At 37.1% G+C, this 19151-nt stretch overlaps 1 protein-coding gene across 5 annotated transcripts in view; it reads left to right on the forward strand.

Moving 5' to 3' along the window:
- The window catches only part of PHTF2 (putative homeodomain transcription factor 2), a 124961-nt gene extending 119777 nt beyond the window's left edge, over positions 1–5184 (forward strand). For all 5 annotated transcript variants that reach the window (XM_045494577.1, XM_045494579.1, XM_045494578.1 and 2 more), the window contains 2 exons: positions 1577–1702; positions 2773–5184. In XM_045494577.1, coding sequence (XP_045350533.1) covers positions 1577–1702; positions 2773–2793 — 147 coding nt within the window. In that variant the 3' untranslated portion in view covers positions 2794–5184. The remainder of the gene's footprint in view (positions 1–1576; positions 1703–2772) is intronic.
- Positions 5185–19151: the final 13967 nt, after the last annotated feature.

Here is a 19151-nt window from a genome sequence, read left to right on the forward strand (position 1 = left end):
ATGTTTTTTAAAATCTCAATTTCTGTAACAAATTGAATATAATGTTTTCAGAGAATGGTGTAAAATTAGTAGTTTCTCAGTATTACGTTTAATTCTTCAGTCAATTAAAAGTCTTAATTAGGTACTGCCTCACAGTATATAATAGGCCTTGACAAGCAAGGTTCAGAAGAGAGGCGGGTGGGCTTGTCTGGTACATATGTGTTGAATATCTTCAGAGTGTAGGCACTATGCTAGACAGGATGAGACTTACAAGCAGCTTCAATCCCAGAGTAGAGGGAAATTTGAGAAACTACAGAGCACAACAATGTGATCCTTTTTGATCACACACAGTCATATACAATCTTCTACTCAGAAACCTGGGAGTTAATATAGATTGGTTTTTCTCTGTCACTCTTCACTGCCAAGAAATTCTCAGGCCCATTGATTTAACCTCTCCAATATCCTCTAGTTCATCTCCGCTTCCCTATCAGTACTATCCTAGGTCAGGCCCTCATTGTCTCTCACTTGAGCTTTGATCCATTGAACAAAAGCAGGCCTTCCTGCTTCTAGTCTCACTGTTCTCCAGCACCTTTTCCACAGTGCTTCCCTACTGCCTGTGATCTTTCTCATGTGCACATCTGATACACTCTCCCTGATTAAGTTCAGTCTGTTAGTACGATTTGTGTCAAGAATGACCCTTACCTAAGTAGCCCGTTTTACAGATTTGAAGGATTTCTTTCCTTGCAGTTGGCCCCTAACAATGCTGGGCAACCTGTAGCCATTCAAAGATGCCATGTTTTCATGTGTCTTATGGAATACCTACTACCTCCTCCCACTAAGTTTTAGGAGCACCTTCCTCTAGGACCCACTGCGTTTTTAATACATAGCTCTTTTATGGGGGACTCACAATTAATTATTTATTTGTATGTCTATTCAACTGTAAGGTCTGTCAGCACAGGGACTAAATCCTGACTTCCTAGAGCTTAACACAGGGCCTGCCATATAACTTTGAATCTGAGAATAAATAAATCATAGAGTTTTAAATCTTTGAATCAATTAATTCTTATATTTGAAAAGTAATTGTCTTAAAGGGAGTTTTATGTATGTATTAATAATAGCAGAAAATTTGGCTGCTTTTCTAATTCTTGTGCAAAAAGGTATTATTCTCTTACATTTTTTGTTCTTATACTAGAAAATGTTTTCATACCTCTTGGTAATTATTAGACCAGTACTTTACTAGTCATTCATTTGAGACGGAAATTGCAGTTACAAATTTAGATCACAGAGTTCTTTTAATGGAAGTCACTTCTAAGAAAAAGAAAAACCTGAAAGTATGTGTGTGTGTGTATATATATATATATGTATATACACACACACACATACATATGTATATGTACATATGTGTGTGTGTATATATATATATATAGTTTAAGTTTAACCAAGTTTATCCTTTCTAAAACTATCCACAATTTGTAACTGTTTTATGAAAGTTTTTTTCAAAAATTCTCATTGTATATTGCCCTGAATTAGTTTAACTCTTGATTCTTAATGTATTTCTGGGCTCATGTTTTTTGTTTTTTGTTTTTTCTTTTGCTAGGAATTGGACAGTCCCTTTAGATTATATGGGCTTACAATGAATCCACTGCTTTATAACATCACCCAGGTTGTCATACTGTCCGCTGTTTCTGGCGTTATCAGTGACTTGCTTGGATTTAATTTAAAGGTAAGAGTTTCCAAGTTTTTGTGTTGTTTTTCTTTTTTGAGAGAGAGAGAAAGAGAGAGAGAGAGAGAGAGAGAGAGAGAGAGAGAGAGAGAGAGAAAGAGAATCTTAAGCAGGCTCCACATGCAGCATGGAGCCTGAGGTGGGGCTCGATCTCACAACTGTGAGATCATGACCTGAGCCACAATCAAGAGTCAGACACTCAACTGACTGAGTCACCCAGGTGCCCCTTCCAGGTATATTTTTATTTCTTAGTGCCCTGTGACACCTTGTGACATTTATTTTACCCTGTCCGTCTTTTGAGATCTCGAATGCACAGGGGTGAAATAATTTTCATAATATTGTGCACAAAGAATGAATAATTTTCTTGGTTTATAATGCTCATGGAACTCCTAATTTGGAACAGTATTCATACAAATAGGACTCTTGTATAGAATAAGGTATTCATTTTTTACTCATAATCTGAATCTAATTTAGGTGATAAAAAAGGAAAAGAAGAGCCTTATTTCTTTTTTTGGCCAAAAGTTATTTATTATACAGCAATGCATATATCCCCCAGCATATGCACAACTCTTAGTGAGTAAGGGGTAGATTATTCATATTAAACAAGTGGTATATGTATATTGCTACTTCCCAATAAAAGAAAGCAAGGGAAATCTGATTTTTACTTTTTTATTTAAGGTGAGTTATTCTTGAAAATGCAAGGATAAAAGAGTTTAAAATAGTAGAACCTATACTTGTTTATGAATGAAATTTAGATAATAGCATTATGTAATATAATTTATAAGTTACAGTATTAAAACTGACTCCAGGGGTGCCCAGATGGCTAAGTTGTTTGAGCGTCCAGCTTCTGCTCAGGTAATGATCTCGTGGTACATGAGTTGGAGCCCTGCATTGGGCTCGCTGCTGTTGCCGTGAAGCCTGCTTTAGATCCTCTGCCCCCCTCCCTCTCCCTGCCCTCCGCTCAAGCGCACACTCTCTCTCTGTCTCCAAAATAAATAAAAAACATTTAAAAACATTAAAAAAAAAAAAACTGACTCTAATGGTTACTACTTCTATTATTTTTTCACTAGCTGTGGAAGATTAAATCATGACAATGCAGAGAAAAGAAGATGTAGCCTCTTTTCCAGAATAAGAGTACCAACTAAGCTGCCTGAAAGCAGTCACTGACTCTTTGCTTCAGGAGTCTCAGCTGGGAAATCGAAGTGTTTACATCAGACTGTCTTGTGCAATTCTTATATTTATTTTACTTGTTCACTGTTTTTTACATTTATTTTAGTCTTTATATTTTATTTTTAGCATTGATGTACTTAGTTGTCAAAAGGGTGATAAAACTGATATCCAGATACTTGAGATCCTGGTAATTGTTCATAAATAATTGACAAAATAACAAATCGTGAGAATAGAAGCCGTTGCTAAGCCCCGTTTCTCCATCAATGCCGTGAACTTGCCTTACTTGAGGAAAACTTCTTTAACTTGGAATATTGCATTGGACTCAGCTAAACACATAAAGTGTGTTCTTTGGTGAATCAAGATCCAGTCAGGGTTTCTCTTGAATTATTTTGGAGCAATGCCAGGATCTGAACTGATTAAGCTGCAGTTACACACCCTTCAGTATTAATATATATGGTATTACATAACAGGTCAACAAGTGCTCTTTGATGATAAAACTCTTAATAGAGCAATAATTGTAAATGGTTACCATACTGTAAGATATTTTGATAAAAATTAACTAGTAATAATTGTATTTATTTGAAACACTGGGCTGTTTGCACAGCTCCAACTGTGCATGCTCAAAATGTGCACTTTTTAAAATTGTTACTTTTAATGCGTATCTTTATATGGGGTATGTTATAGTGTACTAGGGCATGATATGGTATCCTTTTGAGTGAGGTATACACTCATCTCACAAGTGAAGTGCCTATTGATATTACTAAAGTACATTATTATGTTTACTCAAGTAAAATAATTTTCTCCCCATGGTACACTATAGTGTATACACACTCAAATGAACAACTTAAGAACAAGGTTAAGAACCAATAAAATATTCCTTTGATTGCTAGTTATAAAACTATATCCAAATTTTCAGAAAAGAGCTTCAGTTTGCAAATTCTATCCTCTAAACTTAACCTGGTGCATCCCCCTCACCTCCAATTTTATAAGGGCTATTTTAGATGCTTTTAACCTGGAAAGTTACCTACTCCCCCCACATACACATGCACACACAATTTGCCAAGTGTCCAAATGAGAACATATCATGTTGGCATGTTAGGTAGATAGGGCAAATATGGTGATATCTTACATTGGGCCTTGATTTTAAGTTGTTACATTTGTACAATCAAGAATATATTAGGAATTACATAAAACATGAAATGTTTTTGCAATTTTTTTTTAACTGGGTATCTAGTTTCTAAAACAAAGAATTTATTTGAAACAGTATAGAATTTTCTTGGTGCAAGGTATATCATGTTGAATATCCTCACATTTTTTACCATGTTTTAGGGAATTTATTAAAATAATTAATTGTAAATGATTTATTTGATTGGTGCAGTTTTAATCCCCAAATCATAATCTTAAGATCAGGAATGTGTAGAGAACAGAGCCATGTCATAATATCACTTTGCTCTTACCATTCCTTTTGATCAGCCTCATTGTGTAGTATATTTTCTTTATGTAGAAAACAACAAAAGCAATTTGTTTTATTACCTATGTTCTCCTATGTTTAATAATGACCAAAGTGCATTCTGAGTTCTTTCAAGGAATGTATTACTGGAGCTTTAAGAACATACTTATTTTCTCATGTGGAAACTTAGGCTTTGTTTGATATGTTTCTTCTTCCTCTATTGTCTAATGTTGAGGTTGTTTTTAGGAATTATATTTTATAAACTTTTTCAGAATAAGGTACATACCTATACAGAACTTAACATTTTGCACAGAATATATCAAATATATTTTGAGAAAAAAAAGTACAGCATGAGTTCTGTTAGGAATAAAAGAAAACTATTGTATCTCACAAAAAAAAAAAAAAACTTATTTCAGAATGGAAATATTTTTGAGAAAGGTAGCTGAGTATACTGATTTAGGAAAATGCTTGTTTTGGATTGAAGTTCATTTTAACTTAGAGTTGGGAGTTGATTTATTGAGTACAGTATACCTCTCAACAACCTATAAGTACTATGAATTATGTCTCTAATGTGGGCAGCAATAGAATACCAAAAGGAAAAAGTTGTCATTTTAAGCAATTTCAAAATATTAATGGAATTGTTTTCAAAGGAGAAAAAATTGACATTTGCTGCCTTTAAGAATACCGTGAATGTAAGAAATCGAAAGAAATTGTAACATATCACATAATATAGAAAAGGCAGTTCAGAGATAGAATTGTGGCAGATGTTGTGTGTTAACTGTTGTTTCTTTGCCACATGTGTTGTAATTGAACGTTTGAACAGCAAGTTTAAAATAAAATATTTTATGCTGACAGTGTTAAACTGAAGGTTTTCTGTTGTTTTCATTGTAAATTCATATACATTTCTATGGTAATGTTGTATTTACTATAGCATAAACTTTAGTTATCACTCTTAGATTTCAGATGAGTGGAAATAAATTTTTTAAAACTTCCCGACATTTAAGATTTTGTTATGATTCTCAACATGAAAGAATATGCAGGTCTTCCGCCACCAAAATGCTATGATGTCATTAATTTTTTTTTTTTTTTTTTGCTTATTTGTTTGTATTTAAATACAGAAAACTGGCCATGGCCTGGGATATTAAAGCTCATTGTCAGAAGGATAGTGGTATTTTTAATCAAACAGTTTGCCACATGAGTTCAGCATGAGAGATCATGGCCAAAAATAAGATGGGTAAGCATTCTAATATTTCTATTGATTGGTACAAGTGTTCATAGGACTTTAATTAATCAGGGACTTTTAATTCAATTGCACTTTCCAACTTACCTTAAGCTTGGAATTGGCTCTTTCAATGAGTCTCCCTTCAGAATGCAAAATAGAGCATATGACTGGCATGTCTTTGAATCGCCGTATCATTTAGAACACTGATTCTCAACCCTTTTTCTGCCAAGTCTGTACAAAGGATACCTCAAATGCTTATCAATAGCACTGGCTCCTCACAGAGCCTACCTACTGGGGGTGAGACTGTGGATCTAGGAGGCAGTATATTTTTTAAAAAGTGTTCCCCAAGTGACTTGGAAAATTTGTCCCACCTGTCACTCCTCACCACCTTGAGAATTACTACCTTATGATCAGGAATTTTGTAGAATGTAAATTCCATGAGATTTTAACTGCATTCACCACTGTATTCCTAGCACATAAAATTGTACCTGATACATAGAAAAATCTCAGTCTATTGAATGAATGAATGAATGAATGAATGAATGAATCACATAGGCCCTTAGACACCACCTAGTCCAACGTTCTTATCAGATAAAAAACCTGTCGTCACAAAAGAGGTTAGGAAGCTTGCCCAAGGTTGCTATACTTTGTTAATGATAAAACCCACATTTTCTTTTATTCCCTTTGAAAGTATATTCTTTTTTTTTTTTTTTCAACGTTTATTTATTTTTGGGACAGAGAGAGACAGAGCATGAACGGGGGAGGGGCAGAGAGAGAGGGAGACACAGAATCGGAAACAGGCTCCAGGCTCCGAGCCATCAGCCCAGAGAAACTCACGGACCGCGAGATCGTGACCTGGCTGAAGTCGGACGCTTAACCGACTGCGCCACCCAGGCGCCCCTGAAAGTATATTCTATAGAGACAAAGAAGATGGAAGAGTAGGAGGACCCTAGGCTTGTCTCATCCCATGAATACAATTAGATAACTGTCAAATCATCCAAAATACCCCAGAAATTGACCTAAAGACTGGCAGAACAAATTCCATAACTGAAGGTCGAGAAGAGGCCACATTGAAGAACGTAGGAAGTGCAGAGAAATGGATTTTGGATGTTGCAGAGGGGAGAGAGCCATAGTCACACAGAAGGGCGAGAGGGAGAGGAATGCACAGGGGAACACACAAGAAGAATGTTTCCCCATAGCCATTGGCTTGGAAAGTGAGAGGGGCTGAGTTTTGTGAGTTCTTGCAACCAGTGGGGCTTAAGGCCTGAAGTTCTAAAGATGAGCAGGCTTGGCTGGGATAGAGCCTGGAGAGCACTGTGCTGCTCCTAGAGAGAAGGCAAGCAAACAATACAGGGGTATATACAGTGTGGAAACTGACCTGAAGAACACCGGGAGCACATGGTGTGGAGACTATTTGGAGCATATCCCTGAGTGGCAGTGTTCACAGGGACACCTCTCCTGGAAGAAAAATTGGCCAGCACCATTTCTCCTCCCCTGCCCTTCAGCATAAACACAGAGTTACCTGTGGGATGCAACACATTGTGGACACTGGCTGCCTAACTTGCTTATCCTAAGGCCCACCCCCTGTACTCTGGTGGAACTGCCATTCTCAGTCACATTTACCTCAGTCCCAGTACAGCAGGCCCCTCCTTAAGAAGACCAACACAAACCCCTGCCTGCACATCTCCTGACCAGAGAGTTTTGCAGGGCCTCATTTACAGTGGAGGTGGTGACAGGTCTCATTTCACAAGCAGACCAGATCACACCTAGTTGAAGCTCACCACATTCAGGCCTGGGACCAAATAGTGCCCACAGCAAACAAGGAGAGCCTCAGCAGACAACTGGCCTGAAGGATAGAGCATCCAGAACACAATAGGAGAGAGCACATGGCACATACTGGAGACACTCCTAAAGTGCCAGGCCCTGGGCACTAAATGACTTCTTCATAAGGCCATTACTTTCAGGAGTAGGAGACACAACTGGCTTTTCTAACATAGAGAAGCAGGTGGAAACTAGACAAAATGAGAAGACAGAGGAATTTATCCCAAGTGAAAGAACAAGATAAGGCCACGGCCAGAGATCTAAATGAAACAGATATAAGTAACATGCCCAATGGGGAATTTAAAGCAATGATAATAAGTATACTCACTGGACTTGAGAAAAGGATGGAAGGCATCAATAAGACCCTTACCACAGAGATAAAAAAGTTAAAAAAGAATCAGAGATGAAGAGTGCAATAAATGAGATTAGAAACACGTGATGCCATGAACAGTGGGTTGGAAGAAGCCGAGGAACGAATTAATGATCTAGAAGACAAAGTAATTGAAAGCAATGAAGCTGAGTAAGAGAAAGAATTATGCAACATGAGAATAGACTTAGGGAACTGACTCCATCGAATATAATAATATCTGTATTATAGGAGTCCCAGAAGAGGAAGAGAGAAAAGAGGGCAGAAAATTTATTTGAAGAAATAATAGCTGAAAACTTCCCTAATTTGGGGAAGGGAACAGACATCCATATCCAGGAGGCACAGAGAACTCCCATCAAAATGAACAAAAGCAGGCCCACATGAAGACATAGTGTAATTAAATTTGCAGAATATAGTGATAAAGAAAAATCTTAAAAGCAGTAAGACAAAAGAAGATAGTGATTTATAAAGGAAAACCCATAAAGATAGCAGATTTTTCTACAGAAACTTGTTAAGGCACAAGGGAGTGGCATGATATATTCAAACTGCTTAATGGGAAAAATTGCAGCCAAGAATACTCTATTCAGCAAGGCTATCATTAAAAATAGAAGGAGGGGCGCCTGGGTGGCTCAGTTGGTTAGTGTCCGACTTCAGCTGAGGTTGTGATCTCACGGTTCATGGTTTCTAGCCCAGCGTTGGGCTTTGTGCTGACAGCTCAGAGCATGGAACCTGCTTCAGATTCTGTGTCTCCCTCTCTCTCTACTTCTCCCCCACTCACGCTCTGTCTCTCAAAAATAAATAAACATTTTTTTAAAAATCAAAATAAGAGAGTTTCCCAGACAAACAAAAACTAGTTTGTGACCACTAACCCAGCCCTGCAAGGAATATTAAAGGGGACTCTTGGAATGGAAAGAGGAGACCAAAAGTGACAACATAACAGTAGGAAACACAAGAGCAGTAAAAATGACTATTTCTGTAAAAAATCAGTCAGAAATTCACACGCACACACACACACACGTATAAAGGATGTAAAATGTAACATATTCCTAAAACATGGGGCGGAAAGAAGAAAAGAATGGGTTCAAACCTAAACAGCCATCAACTTAATATACACTGCTATATAAAGAAAAGGTTATATACAAATCTAATAGTAATCATATATCAAAAACCACTAATAAACATGGAAAGAATAAAGAGAAAGAAATCCAAATATGTCACTAAAGAAAATTAGCAAAACGTGACAGATAGAAAGACAAGAAAGGATCAAAGAAAATCTCCAGAGACCACCACAAAACAAGTAATAAGATGATAATAAATACATATGTATATCAATAATTACTTTGAATGTAAATGGACTAAACACTTCAATCAAAAAACAGGGTGTCAGGAAGCCATCAAGATCCTCAAGGAGAAAGCAGGCAAAAACCTCTTTGATCTTGGCCACAGCAACTTCTTAACATGTCTCCAGAGGCAAAGGAAACAAAAGCAAAAATGAACTATTGGGACCTCATCAAAATAAAAACTTCTTCACAGCAAAGGAAACAATCAGCAAAACTAAAAGGCAACCGACAGAATGAGAGAAGATATTTGCAAATGACATATCAGATAAAGGGTTAGTATCCAAAATCTATAAAGAACTTCTTAAACTCAACACCCAAAAAACAAATAATCCAGTGAAGAAATGGGCAAAAGACATGAACAGACACTTCTCCAAAGAAGACATCCAGATGGCCAACCGACACATGAAAAAATGCTCAACATCACTCATCATCTGGAAATACAAATCAAAACCACAATGAGATACCACCTTACACCTGTCAGAATGGCTAACATTAACAACTCAGGCAACAGCAGAGGTTGGTGAGGATGCGGAGAAAGAGGATCTCTTTTGCATTGCTGGTGGGAATGCAAGCTGGTGCAGCCACTCTGGAAAACACTATGGAGGTTCCTCAAAAATTTAAAAATAGAAGTACCCTACGACCCAGCAATTGCACTACTAGGTATTTATCCGAGGGATACAGGTATGCTGTTTCAAAGGGACACATACACCCCCACATTTATAGCAGCACTATCAACAATAGCCAAAATATGGAAAGAGCCCAAATGTCCATCAAAGGATGAATGGATGAAGAAGTGGTGTATATATACAATGGAGTATTACTCGGCAATCAAAAAGAATGAAATCTTGCCATTTGCAACTACGTAGATGGAACTGGGGGGTATTATGCTAAGTGAAATGAGTCAGTCAGAGAAAGACAAAAATCATATGACTTTACTCATATGAGGACTTTAAGAGACAAAACAGATGAACATAAGGGAAGGGAAACAAAAATAATATAAAAACAGGGAGGGGGACAAACCAGAAGAGACTCAAATATGGAGAACAAATTGAGAGTTACTGGAGGGGTTGTGGAAGGGGGGATGGGCTAAATGAGCAAGGGGCACTAAGGAACCTACTCCTGAAATCGTTTCACTACATGCTAATTTGGATGTAAATTTTAAAAATAAAAAATAAAAAAAAAACAGGGTGTCAGAATGGATTAAAAAAAAAACAAAAAAAAAACCCTATGTATATTCTGCCTACAAGAGACTCATTTTAGACCTAAAGAAACCTGCATATTAAAAGTAAGGGGATATGGGGACATCTGGCTGCCTCAGCTGGAAGAACATGTGACTCTTGATCTTGGGGTCATGAATTTGAGCCCCATGTTGGGTGTAAAGATTACTTAAATAAAACTTAAAAAAGAATAATAAAAGTGAGGGGATAGAGAAACATTTATCATGCAAATCGATGTCCAAAGAAAACCAGAGTAGCAATACTTATATCAGACAAACTAGACATTGAAACAGACTGTAACAAGAGACACAGAAGGGCACTATATAATAATAAAGAGGGTAATCCACCAAGCAGATACGATGATTGTAAATATTTATACACCCAACGTGGAAGCACCCAAATACATAAAACAATAACAAAGGAAGTAATTGATAATAATACAGTAATAGCATGGGACTTGAACATGCCACTTACATCAATGGAAAGATCATCTAAACAAAATAAACAAGGAAACAATGACTTTGAATGACACATTGAACCAGATGGACTTAACAGATATACGCAGAACATTCCATCCTACAGCAGAATACACATTCTTTTCAAGTGCACATGGAACATTTTCTATACTATCACATATTAGGCCACAGAACAGGCCTCAACAAATTTAAGAAGATCAAAATCATACCATGTACCTTTCTGACCACAACACTATGAAACTAGAAGTCAACTACAAGAAAACATCTGGAAAGACTGCATATACATTAAGTTAAATAACACGCTACTAAACAATGAATGGTCAACCAAGAAATCAAAGAAGTTATTTAAAAATACATGGAAACAAAATGAAAATACAACAGTCCAAAACCTTTGGGATTTGGCAAAAGTGGTTCTAAGAGGGAAGTATATAGCAATACAGGCATACCTCAAGAAGCAAGAAAAACCTCAAATAATCTAACCTTACACCTAAAGGAACCAGAAAAACAACAACAAAGCCTAAAGCCAATAGAAGAAAGGAAATAATAAAGATTAGAGAAGAAATAAATGATATAGAAACTTAAAAAAAAAAACAAACAATAGAACAGATCAATGAAACTGGAGCTTTGGAAAAGTTATTTGAAAAAGTAACATTGATAACTCTCTAGCCGGGCTTATCAAAAAGAAAAGAGAAAGGACCCAAATAAAGTCACAAATGAGAGAAGAGAAATAAACAACCAACACCACAAATATACAAAGGATTATAAGGGAATATTATGAAAAACTATATGCCAACAAATTGGATAACCAGAAAAAATGGATAAATTCCTAGAAACATATAAATTACCAAAACTGAAACAGGAGGAAATAGAAAATTTGACCAGACCAATAACCAGCAATGAAATTGAATCCATAATCAAAAGCCTCCCAAAAAACAAAAGTCCAGGACCAGATGGCTTCACAGGCAAACTCTACCAAATATTTAAAGAAAAGTGAATCCCTATTCTGAAATTATTCCAATTATTTTGGAATATTCCTTATTCTCTCAATTGTTCCAAGTATTTTGGTTGAATACAACCAAATACAACATCCATTCATGATAAAAATCCTCAACAGAGTAGGTTTAGAGGGAACATACCTCAACATCCTAAGGGTCTTAAATGAAAAATGCACAGCTAACATCATCCTCAATGGAGGAAAACTGAGCTTTTCCTGTATGGTCAGGAATGAGACAGGGGTGTCCACTCTCACCACTTCTATTCAACATTGTACTGGAAGTCCTAGCCACAGCAATCAGACAACAAAAAGAAAGAAAAGGCATCCAAATTGGCAAGAAAGAAGTAAACTTTAACAGTATTTGCAGGTGACAGGATTCTACATATAGAAGACCTTAAAGGCTGGGGCGCCTGGGTGTCAGTTGGTTCAGTGTCCAACTTTAGCTCAGGTCATGGTCTTGTGGTCCATGAGTTCAAGTCCCACGTCGGGCCCTGTGCTAATAGCTCAGAGTCTGGAGCCTCCTTCAGACTCTGTGTCTCCCTCCCTCTTTGCCCCTCCCTCACTCACAACATCTCTCTCTCAAAAATAAATATACATTAAAAAAATTTTAAAAAAGAAAACGTTAACAGCTTCACCAAAAATCCTGCTAGAACTGATACACCAATTCAGTAAAGTTGCTGGATACAAAATCATTGTACAGAAATATCTGCATTTATATACATCAATAATGAAGCAGCAAAAAGAGAAATTAAGGAATCAACCCCATTTACAATTGCACCAAAAATAATGAGATACCTAGGAATAAACCTAACCAAAGAAGTGAAAGACCTATACTCTGAAAACTATAAAACATTGATGAAAGAAATTGAAGATGACACAAAAAAATCGAAAGAACTTCCATGCTCATGGGTTGGAAGAACAAATATTGTTAAAATGTCTATATTATACAAAACAATCTACACATTAAATGCAACCCCTATCAAAATACTATAAGAATTTTTCACAGAGCTAGAACAAACAATCCTAAAATTTGTATGGAAACACAAAAATCCTGAATAGCCAAAGCAATATTAGAAAAGCAAAGCTGTAGACATCAGAATTCCGGACTTCTAAGTTAATATTACAAAGCTGTAGTTATCAAAACAGTATGGTACTGGCACAAAAACAAATACATAGATCAATGGAACAAATAAAAGCCCAGAAATGAACCCACAATTATATGATCAATTAATCTTCAACAAAGCAGGAAAGAAGAGCCAATCAGAAAAAGACTGTCTCTGCCCAACAAATGGTGTTGGGGAAAGTGGACAGCAACATGTAAAAGAATGAAACTGGACCATTCTCTTTCACCATACACAAAAATAAACTCAAAATGGATTAAAGACCTAGATGTGGAACCTGAAACCATAAAAAGTCCTTGAAGAAAGCACAGGCAGAAATTTCTCTGACATTATCTGTATTAACTTTTTTCTAGATAGGTCTTCTAAGGCAAGGGAAACAAAAGCAAAAATACACTATCAAGACTATATCAAAATAAGAAGCTTTTGCACAGCAATGGAAACAGTCAACTAAAAGGCAACCTACTATATATGGGAGAAGATATTTGCAAATGACATATCCAATAAAGGGTTAGTATCCAAAATACATAAAGAACTTATAAAACCTAACACCCAAAAAATGAATAATCCAATTAATAATCGGGTAGAATACATGAATAGACATTTTTCCAAAGACATACAGATGGCTAGCAGACACATGAAAAGATGCTCAGGGACACCTGGGTGGCTCAGTTGGTTAAGTGTCCAACTTTGGCTCAGGTAATGATCTCATGGTACATAAGTTCAAGGCCCACATCAGGCTCTGTGCTGACAGCATGGAGCCTGTTTGTGATTCTCTCTCTCCCTTTATCTCTCTTACCCTCCCCAGCTCTCTCAAAAAATAAAAGAGATGCACAATCAACATCACTCATCATCAGGGAAATGCAGATCAATACTACAATAAGATATCATCTCACATCTGTCAGAATGGCTAAAGTCAACAACACAAGAAACAGCAGGTTTGGGGGAGGATGTGGAGAAAGAGGAACCCTCTTGCCCTGTTGGTAGGAATGCAAACTTATGCAGCCAGGGTGGAAAATAGTACAGTTACTCAAAAAGATAAAATTACAACTACCCTAGGATCCTGCAATTGCAGTACTAGGTATTTACTCAAAAAATACAAAAATACATGCACCCTGATGTCTATAGCAGCATTATCTACAACAGCCCAAGTGCCCATCCACTGATGAATGAATAAAGAAAAAATATGTGTGTGTGTGTGTGTGTGTGTGTATATATACACACACATATATACACATATATACATACATATATATATATATGAATATTACTCAGCCATGAAAAATTAAAATCTTGCCATTTGCAATGACATGGATGGAACTAGAGAATATTACGCTAAGCAAAATAAGTCATTCAAAGAAAGAGAAATACCATATGATTTCACTCATTTGGAATTTAAGAAACAAGCAAAGAGGAAAAAGAGAGAGGCAAACCAAGAAACAGACTTAACTATGGAGAACAAACTGATGGCTACCAGGAGGTAGGCGAGGGGATGGGTCAAATAGGTGATGGAGATTAAGGAGTGCGTTTGTCATGAGTACTGGGTGATGTATGGATTTGTTGAATCAGTATATCATATACCTGAAATGAATATTACACTATATGTTAAATTAAAAAATAATTAAAATACTTAATCATGGGAAAATATTCTGGAGAGAACAAAGATACTGATAAGTTATCTGTCCATATTTGTAGTGAGGTAATAATATAAAGTAATAGGCCTTGGCAGTAGGAAAAAATCAGAAGTCATTTGACATCTGCCTGTTCAACTCTCTGCAGTGTGGTTTGTTGGAAAGTACATATGCTTTGGAGTCAAACTTGTTTTACAATCTTGGGCAAATTACTTACCCATTTGTGAGTTTTGGTTTTCTCAGCTGTAAATTACTGACAGTGATACTAATATCTATCCTACAGGGCTACTAGGAGGATTAATGAGACAGCATATGGAAAGCACCTAGCTTAGGAAGTGACATGTATGGGTTATGCAGAAAGGTCGGTTCTTTTTCCTCTTCAAATAAGTAATGGCTTAGGACAATTAACAAGGATTTCCAAGGTAAACCATTCATATTTCATATGGTGTCATGTGCATATCTGTCAAATATGATACATAATTAAGAATTATGCTTCATATAAATGATCATACACAAAGAGTTCTTTTCAAGGATTCAACATTTAATTCCTTCTCTTCATAAGCAGGCATACTAAAATATGGAAGGGAAGTTTTCTCATTCTTATGTAAGCCTACATGTTATATCCAATTATGAATAATTTTGCTTAATTCTCAGGAGTATATTTTATTCATATCTTTCCATTGTTAGATCTCTGTTTCATTTATATATGGATTCTCTCATTAATAACACCCTGGAGCTTTTTTATCTTCTGCCTTGTCTCAACCCTCAACCTTAAGTTGTCTGCTCACTGTTCATGCTCTGAGTTGCAAGAACATCTGACTTGACTTTTGACAAATTGCACTTATCAAGATTTTACTGGAATCTTTGAGTTGTATATTTGACAGGTTGTTTGTTTTGTTTTAATCAGTCTCTTGTACATTTGTATGTTCTCTACAATGGCTCTTCCAAACTTCCTCTGTCACCCCCCAGCTCCTAAATCCCTCTCATCCTATAACTATCAGCAATGGACATCATCATGTGTGAATTGTATCACTTTCCTCCTTTGTCACCTCTGTGGAACAAGTGTTGCTCTGTGAGGCCATCTGTCAATCAGTGCTCAGGATTCTGTCCCTGCCCTTCTATATAATACTTCTTGGTTTTGCCCTGCCATCATCATTAATCTTTTCCTTGTCTGATGTTGTAAGCTATTTGGATTTCAGTGAGAACTGCTTTGATCTAGAGTGTGAGAACACTGTTTCAGGTTTATAGGTTGGCTGGAACCATGGTATACTGGATGGCACTGTGAGGGCTCGCCATACCCTCAGCCCTTGTCTAAACAAAGCAGGAAGTTGTTTCTTCATGTTCATCAAGCTTTGTTGGACTATACAGGTATTCCCTGCTTTTTGAAAGTTTGTGTGACGCCACTTTGCTCTTATGAAAGACCTACATTAGTACCTGTTTCCTCTAACCAAAAGAAACCAAAGAGGATTTTGGCTATTATGAGAAAAGGCGAAAAGTGAAAGTGCCTTCAACGTTTGTTTTGCAGCCGTTATAGAAGGAGTAGGCACCCTGAGCCCCAAGAGTAGTACTCCCAAGCTCCTTCCAGGGGACCACACTCAGCATCTCAGCATCAAACTGGCGTAGTTTTGAACTGTGTCCTCAATTTATTGTGTGCATCCATTAGCAAGATGAGCCCTAAGATGTCTGAAAAGCCTAAAACAGGTTATTTTTTTGGGTCTGGGAACACTAAAAAAAAGTAATGGTAATTGCTTCTTCGCTTTATGCTATTCAGTTTATGAAATAGGAATGCCGTTCTTTCAGATAGCAAGAGTAAACTATTAACTTTTCTCTCAGATGCAGCTGATTGGTGCCCGGCCCTAAAGCAGCCAGCCGTTTTATGGGCCTGTGAGTAACCTGTGAAACCAGCTGGCACAAGAGCTGTGCCCAGTGGAGGCACTTCTACCCTTGATGGTGACTTGCTGACCCAGTGTCTCTCTGTTACTGCAAGTTTGAGTCAGGATACTGTGTTAAGCAGGGAGAGTTGCTAGAAAAGCAGAGACCCAAGAGAAGTCATGAATTAATCAGCAGAACCATAAAGTAGAAAGGAGGTACTTATAGTGGAGAAGGGAGAAGCAACTAACAGAAATTACCCCAGACTGGCAGAGAACTGAGTGATAGCTTGGTAGACTGTGTTGTTGGGTCATTAGTCTCGGACTGAGGGAGCTTCATTCTATGTCCCGAATCGTGAGGCCACATGTCCTGTTTATCTAATGATAAATTCATCACTTGAAGTAACAGAATGATGATTCTCATCCTGAATAAGACTTACACATTTGGCTGCCTGTTCAATCTTGAGCCTTTTTTCTTCTCTAATTAGTTCTCACTCTTTCTACCCATATCGAGTTAAGTGTACTGCTTGGCAATCTACCCTTTCAGCATATTTAGGCATCCTCTCTGTCTATAAAATAATCGTCAAACTCAGTGCCAAGAGTTGTGCTTTCTGCTTAGTTTATAGAAAGTTATTTAGTTCTGTGTATTCAACAGTGACCTGAAATTCAAATTAGTGGCTTGTTTTCTTTATTGTGTTTTAAAGCTAATCCAACTCTTACTGCCAAATTTAATCATTGACTTTCTGAAGTTATTTAATAATCTCCTTGACAGATAGGTTTTCCGGAGTTCAAGGTTGTTTTAGTCAAATTCTCTTACAAGTTTTGATCAATTATTTATATATGAGAATTTGTATTTTTCCCAACCTTGGTACTAAGAGGTATGCTTTAAGGCAAACTAGACTTGTTGCCAAAGGCTATAACCAGTTTGCATCCTTTGGGGTATACGCCCAGTGTTAGCAAATGCATTTACTTGTTTTTACCCAGAAATGCAGACTTGGAGCTAGCAGCTATTCTGCCTTCTATTTATATCCTTCCTATTGCTCTCAGCCAGAACTGCTGGGTCAGATTAGTGGTACTGGAAGATTCTAACAACATGAATTGTGCTGTTTGGGAGAAGACATTGGGGTAAGATGTTAGCCTTGGAAATGTGGGAAACAGACCAAGTATTTTTATTTGTTCATTCATTCATATTTATTTATTTATTTATTTATTTATTTATTTATTTATTTAAGAGAGAGAAAGACAGCCTAAGTGGGAGAGGGGCAGAGAGAGGGAGAGACGGAATCCCAAGCAGGCTCCATGCTGTCAGCACTAAGCCTGATGCAGGGCTCAATCCCCAAAACCACGAGATCATAACCTGAGCTGAAATCAGGTGTTGGACACTTAACCAACTGAACCACCCAGGTGCCCCCAGGCCAAGTACTTTAAAATTCCAATTGTATTCAGTTTCTCTTTCATCCATTCCATGAATAGTTTTTGAATATTATGTGCTAGACAGTGAGCTAGGTACTAGATATATGGAAATTAAAATATAGTCCATCCTTTCATTTAACTTGGATGTTAGATGAAAGTATAATATTTATTTGGTATAGTCATCCAAATAAATTAGTTTGAAGGAGGTACATGCTATAATGGATTTGCTAGTGTAAATAAGTGTCATAAGCAAGCAGTAGTATGGCTAGAAGATGAGTTTGTGAAGCCAAGGAATTTGAATTGTGTCCTCAAAGATGAGGACAGCCTCCTACAGTATTGGCATGTCATAGTTGCTTGCTGAATACTAAATTGAGACGTCACATTCTTCACTGGGACACACAGTCCCCAGCTCCAGGCTGAGAATTAATTTTTTTAACTTAAAATTTTAGTACATGTTAAGGACTCTGTCAGAATTTTTATGTAATTAAAAAAAAAAAAAAACTGGGGCATCTGGGTGGCTCTGTTGGCTAAGCGTTTGACTCTTGATCTCGGCTCAGGTCGTGATCTCACGGTTTGTGAGTTCGAGCCCTGCGTTGGGGCTCTGCCCTGACAGTACAGAGCCGACTTGGGATTCTGTCTCTCCCTCTCTCTGCCCCTCCCCTGCAGACTCTCTCTCTCTCTGTCTCTCTCTCTCTCTCAAAATAAATAAATAAACTTAAAAAAAAAAAAACTGACAGGAACACCTGGGTCATTCAATTGGTTAAGCATCTGACTCTTAATATTGGCTCAGGTCATGATCTCACAGTCATGGGATTGAGCCCCGTGTGGGGCTCCATGCTGAGAATGGAGCCTGCTTGGGATTCTGTCCCTCCCTCTCTCTCTCTGCCTCTCCCCACCTCTCTCTTTCTCAAAATAAATAAATAAACGTTTAAAAAAAAAAAAAAAACCCTGACATGTCACAAATCTGTATCCAAGAATGTATATAATTAAATTAACCTCAGTTGGATGACAGAGTTAATTTATAATTATTTGCAAAATGATTTTTTTTTAAATTATAGAATAACCCAAGTCATGGGCACTATGATAAAGATTATGGGTTCTGGAATCAGGCAGAGCTGTGATTCTTTGCATGTGTATGACCTTGGCCAAGTTACCTTACTTCCCTGATTGTCTTCTGTAAAATGTGGTGGGGAGATGCTAATGTTGGAGCCTCATGCAGTTCTTGCAAGTATGAAATCAGAGAGGGTTTGTGTAATGGGCATAAACTGGCTCTACAACCCTCCTGTACAGCAAAACATCCTTGTTTTGTCCTCAATTAAACTATATCTGGCACTGAGCCCCTGCTCAAAAGACTATCAAGAA

Source organism: Leopardus geoffroyi, chromosome A2, assembly GCF_018350155.1.
Source record: "Leopardus geoffroyi isolate Oge1 chromosome A2, O.geoffroyi_Oge1_pat1.0, whole genome shotgun sequence".
Taxonomy (NCBI): Eukaryota; Metazoa; Chordata; class Mammalia; order Carnivora; family Felidae; genus Leopardus; species Leopardus geoffroyi.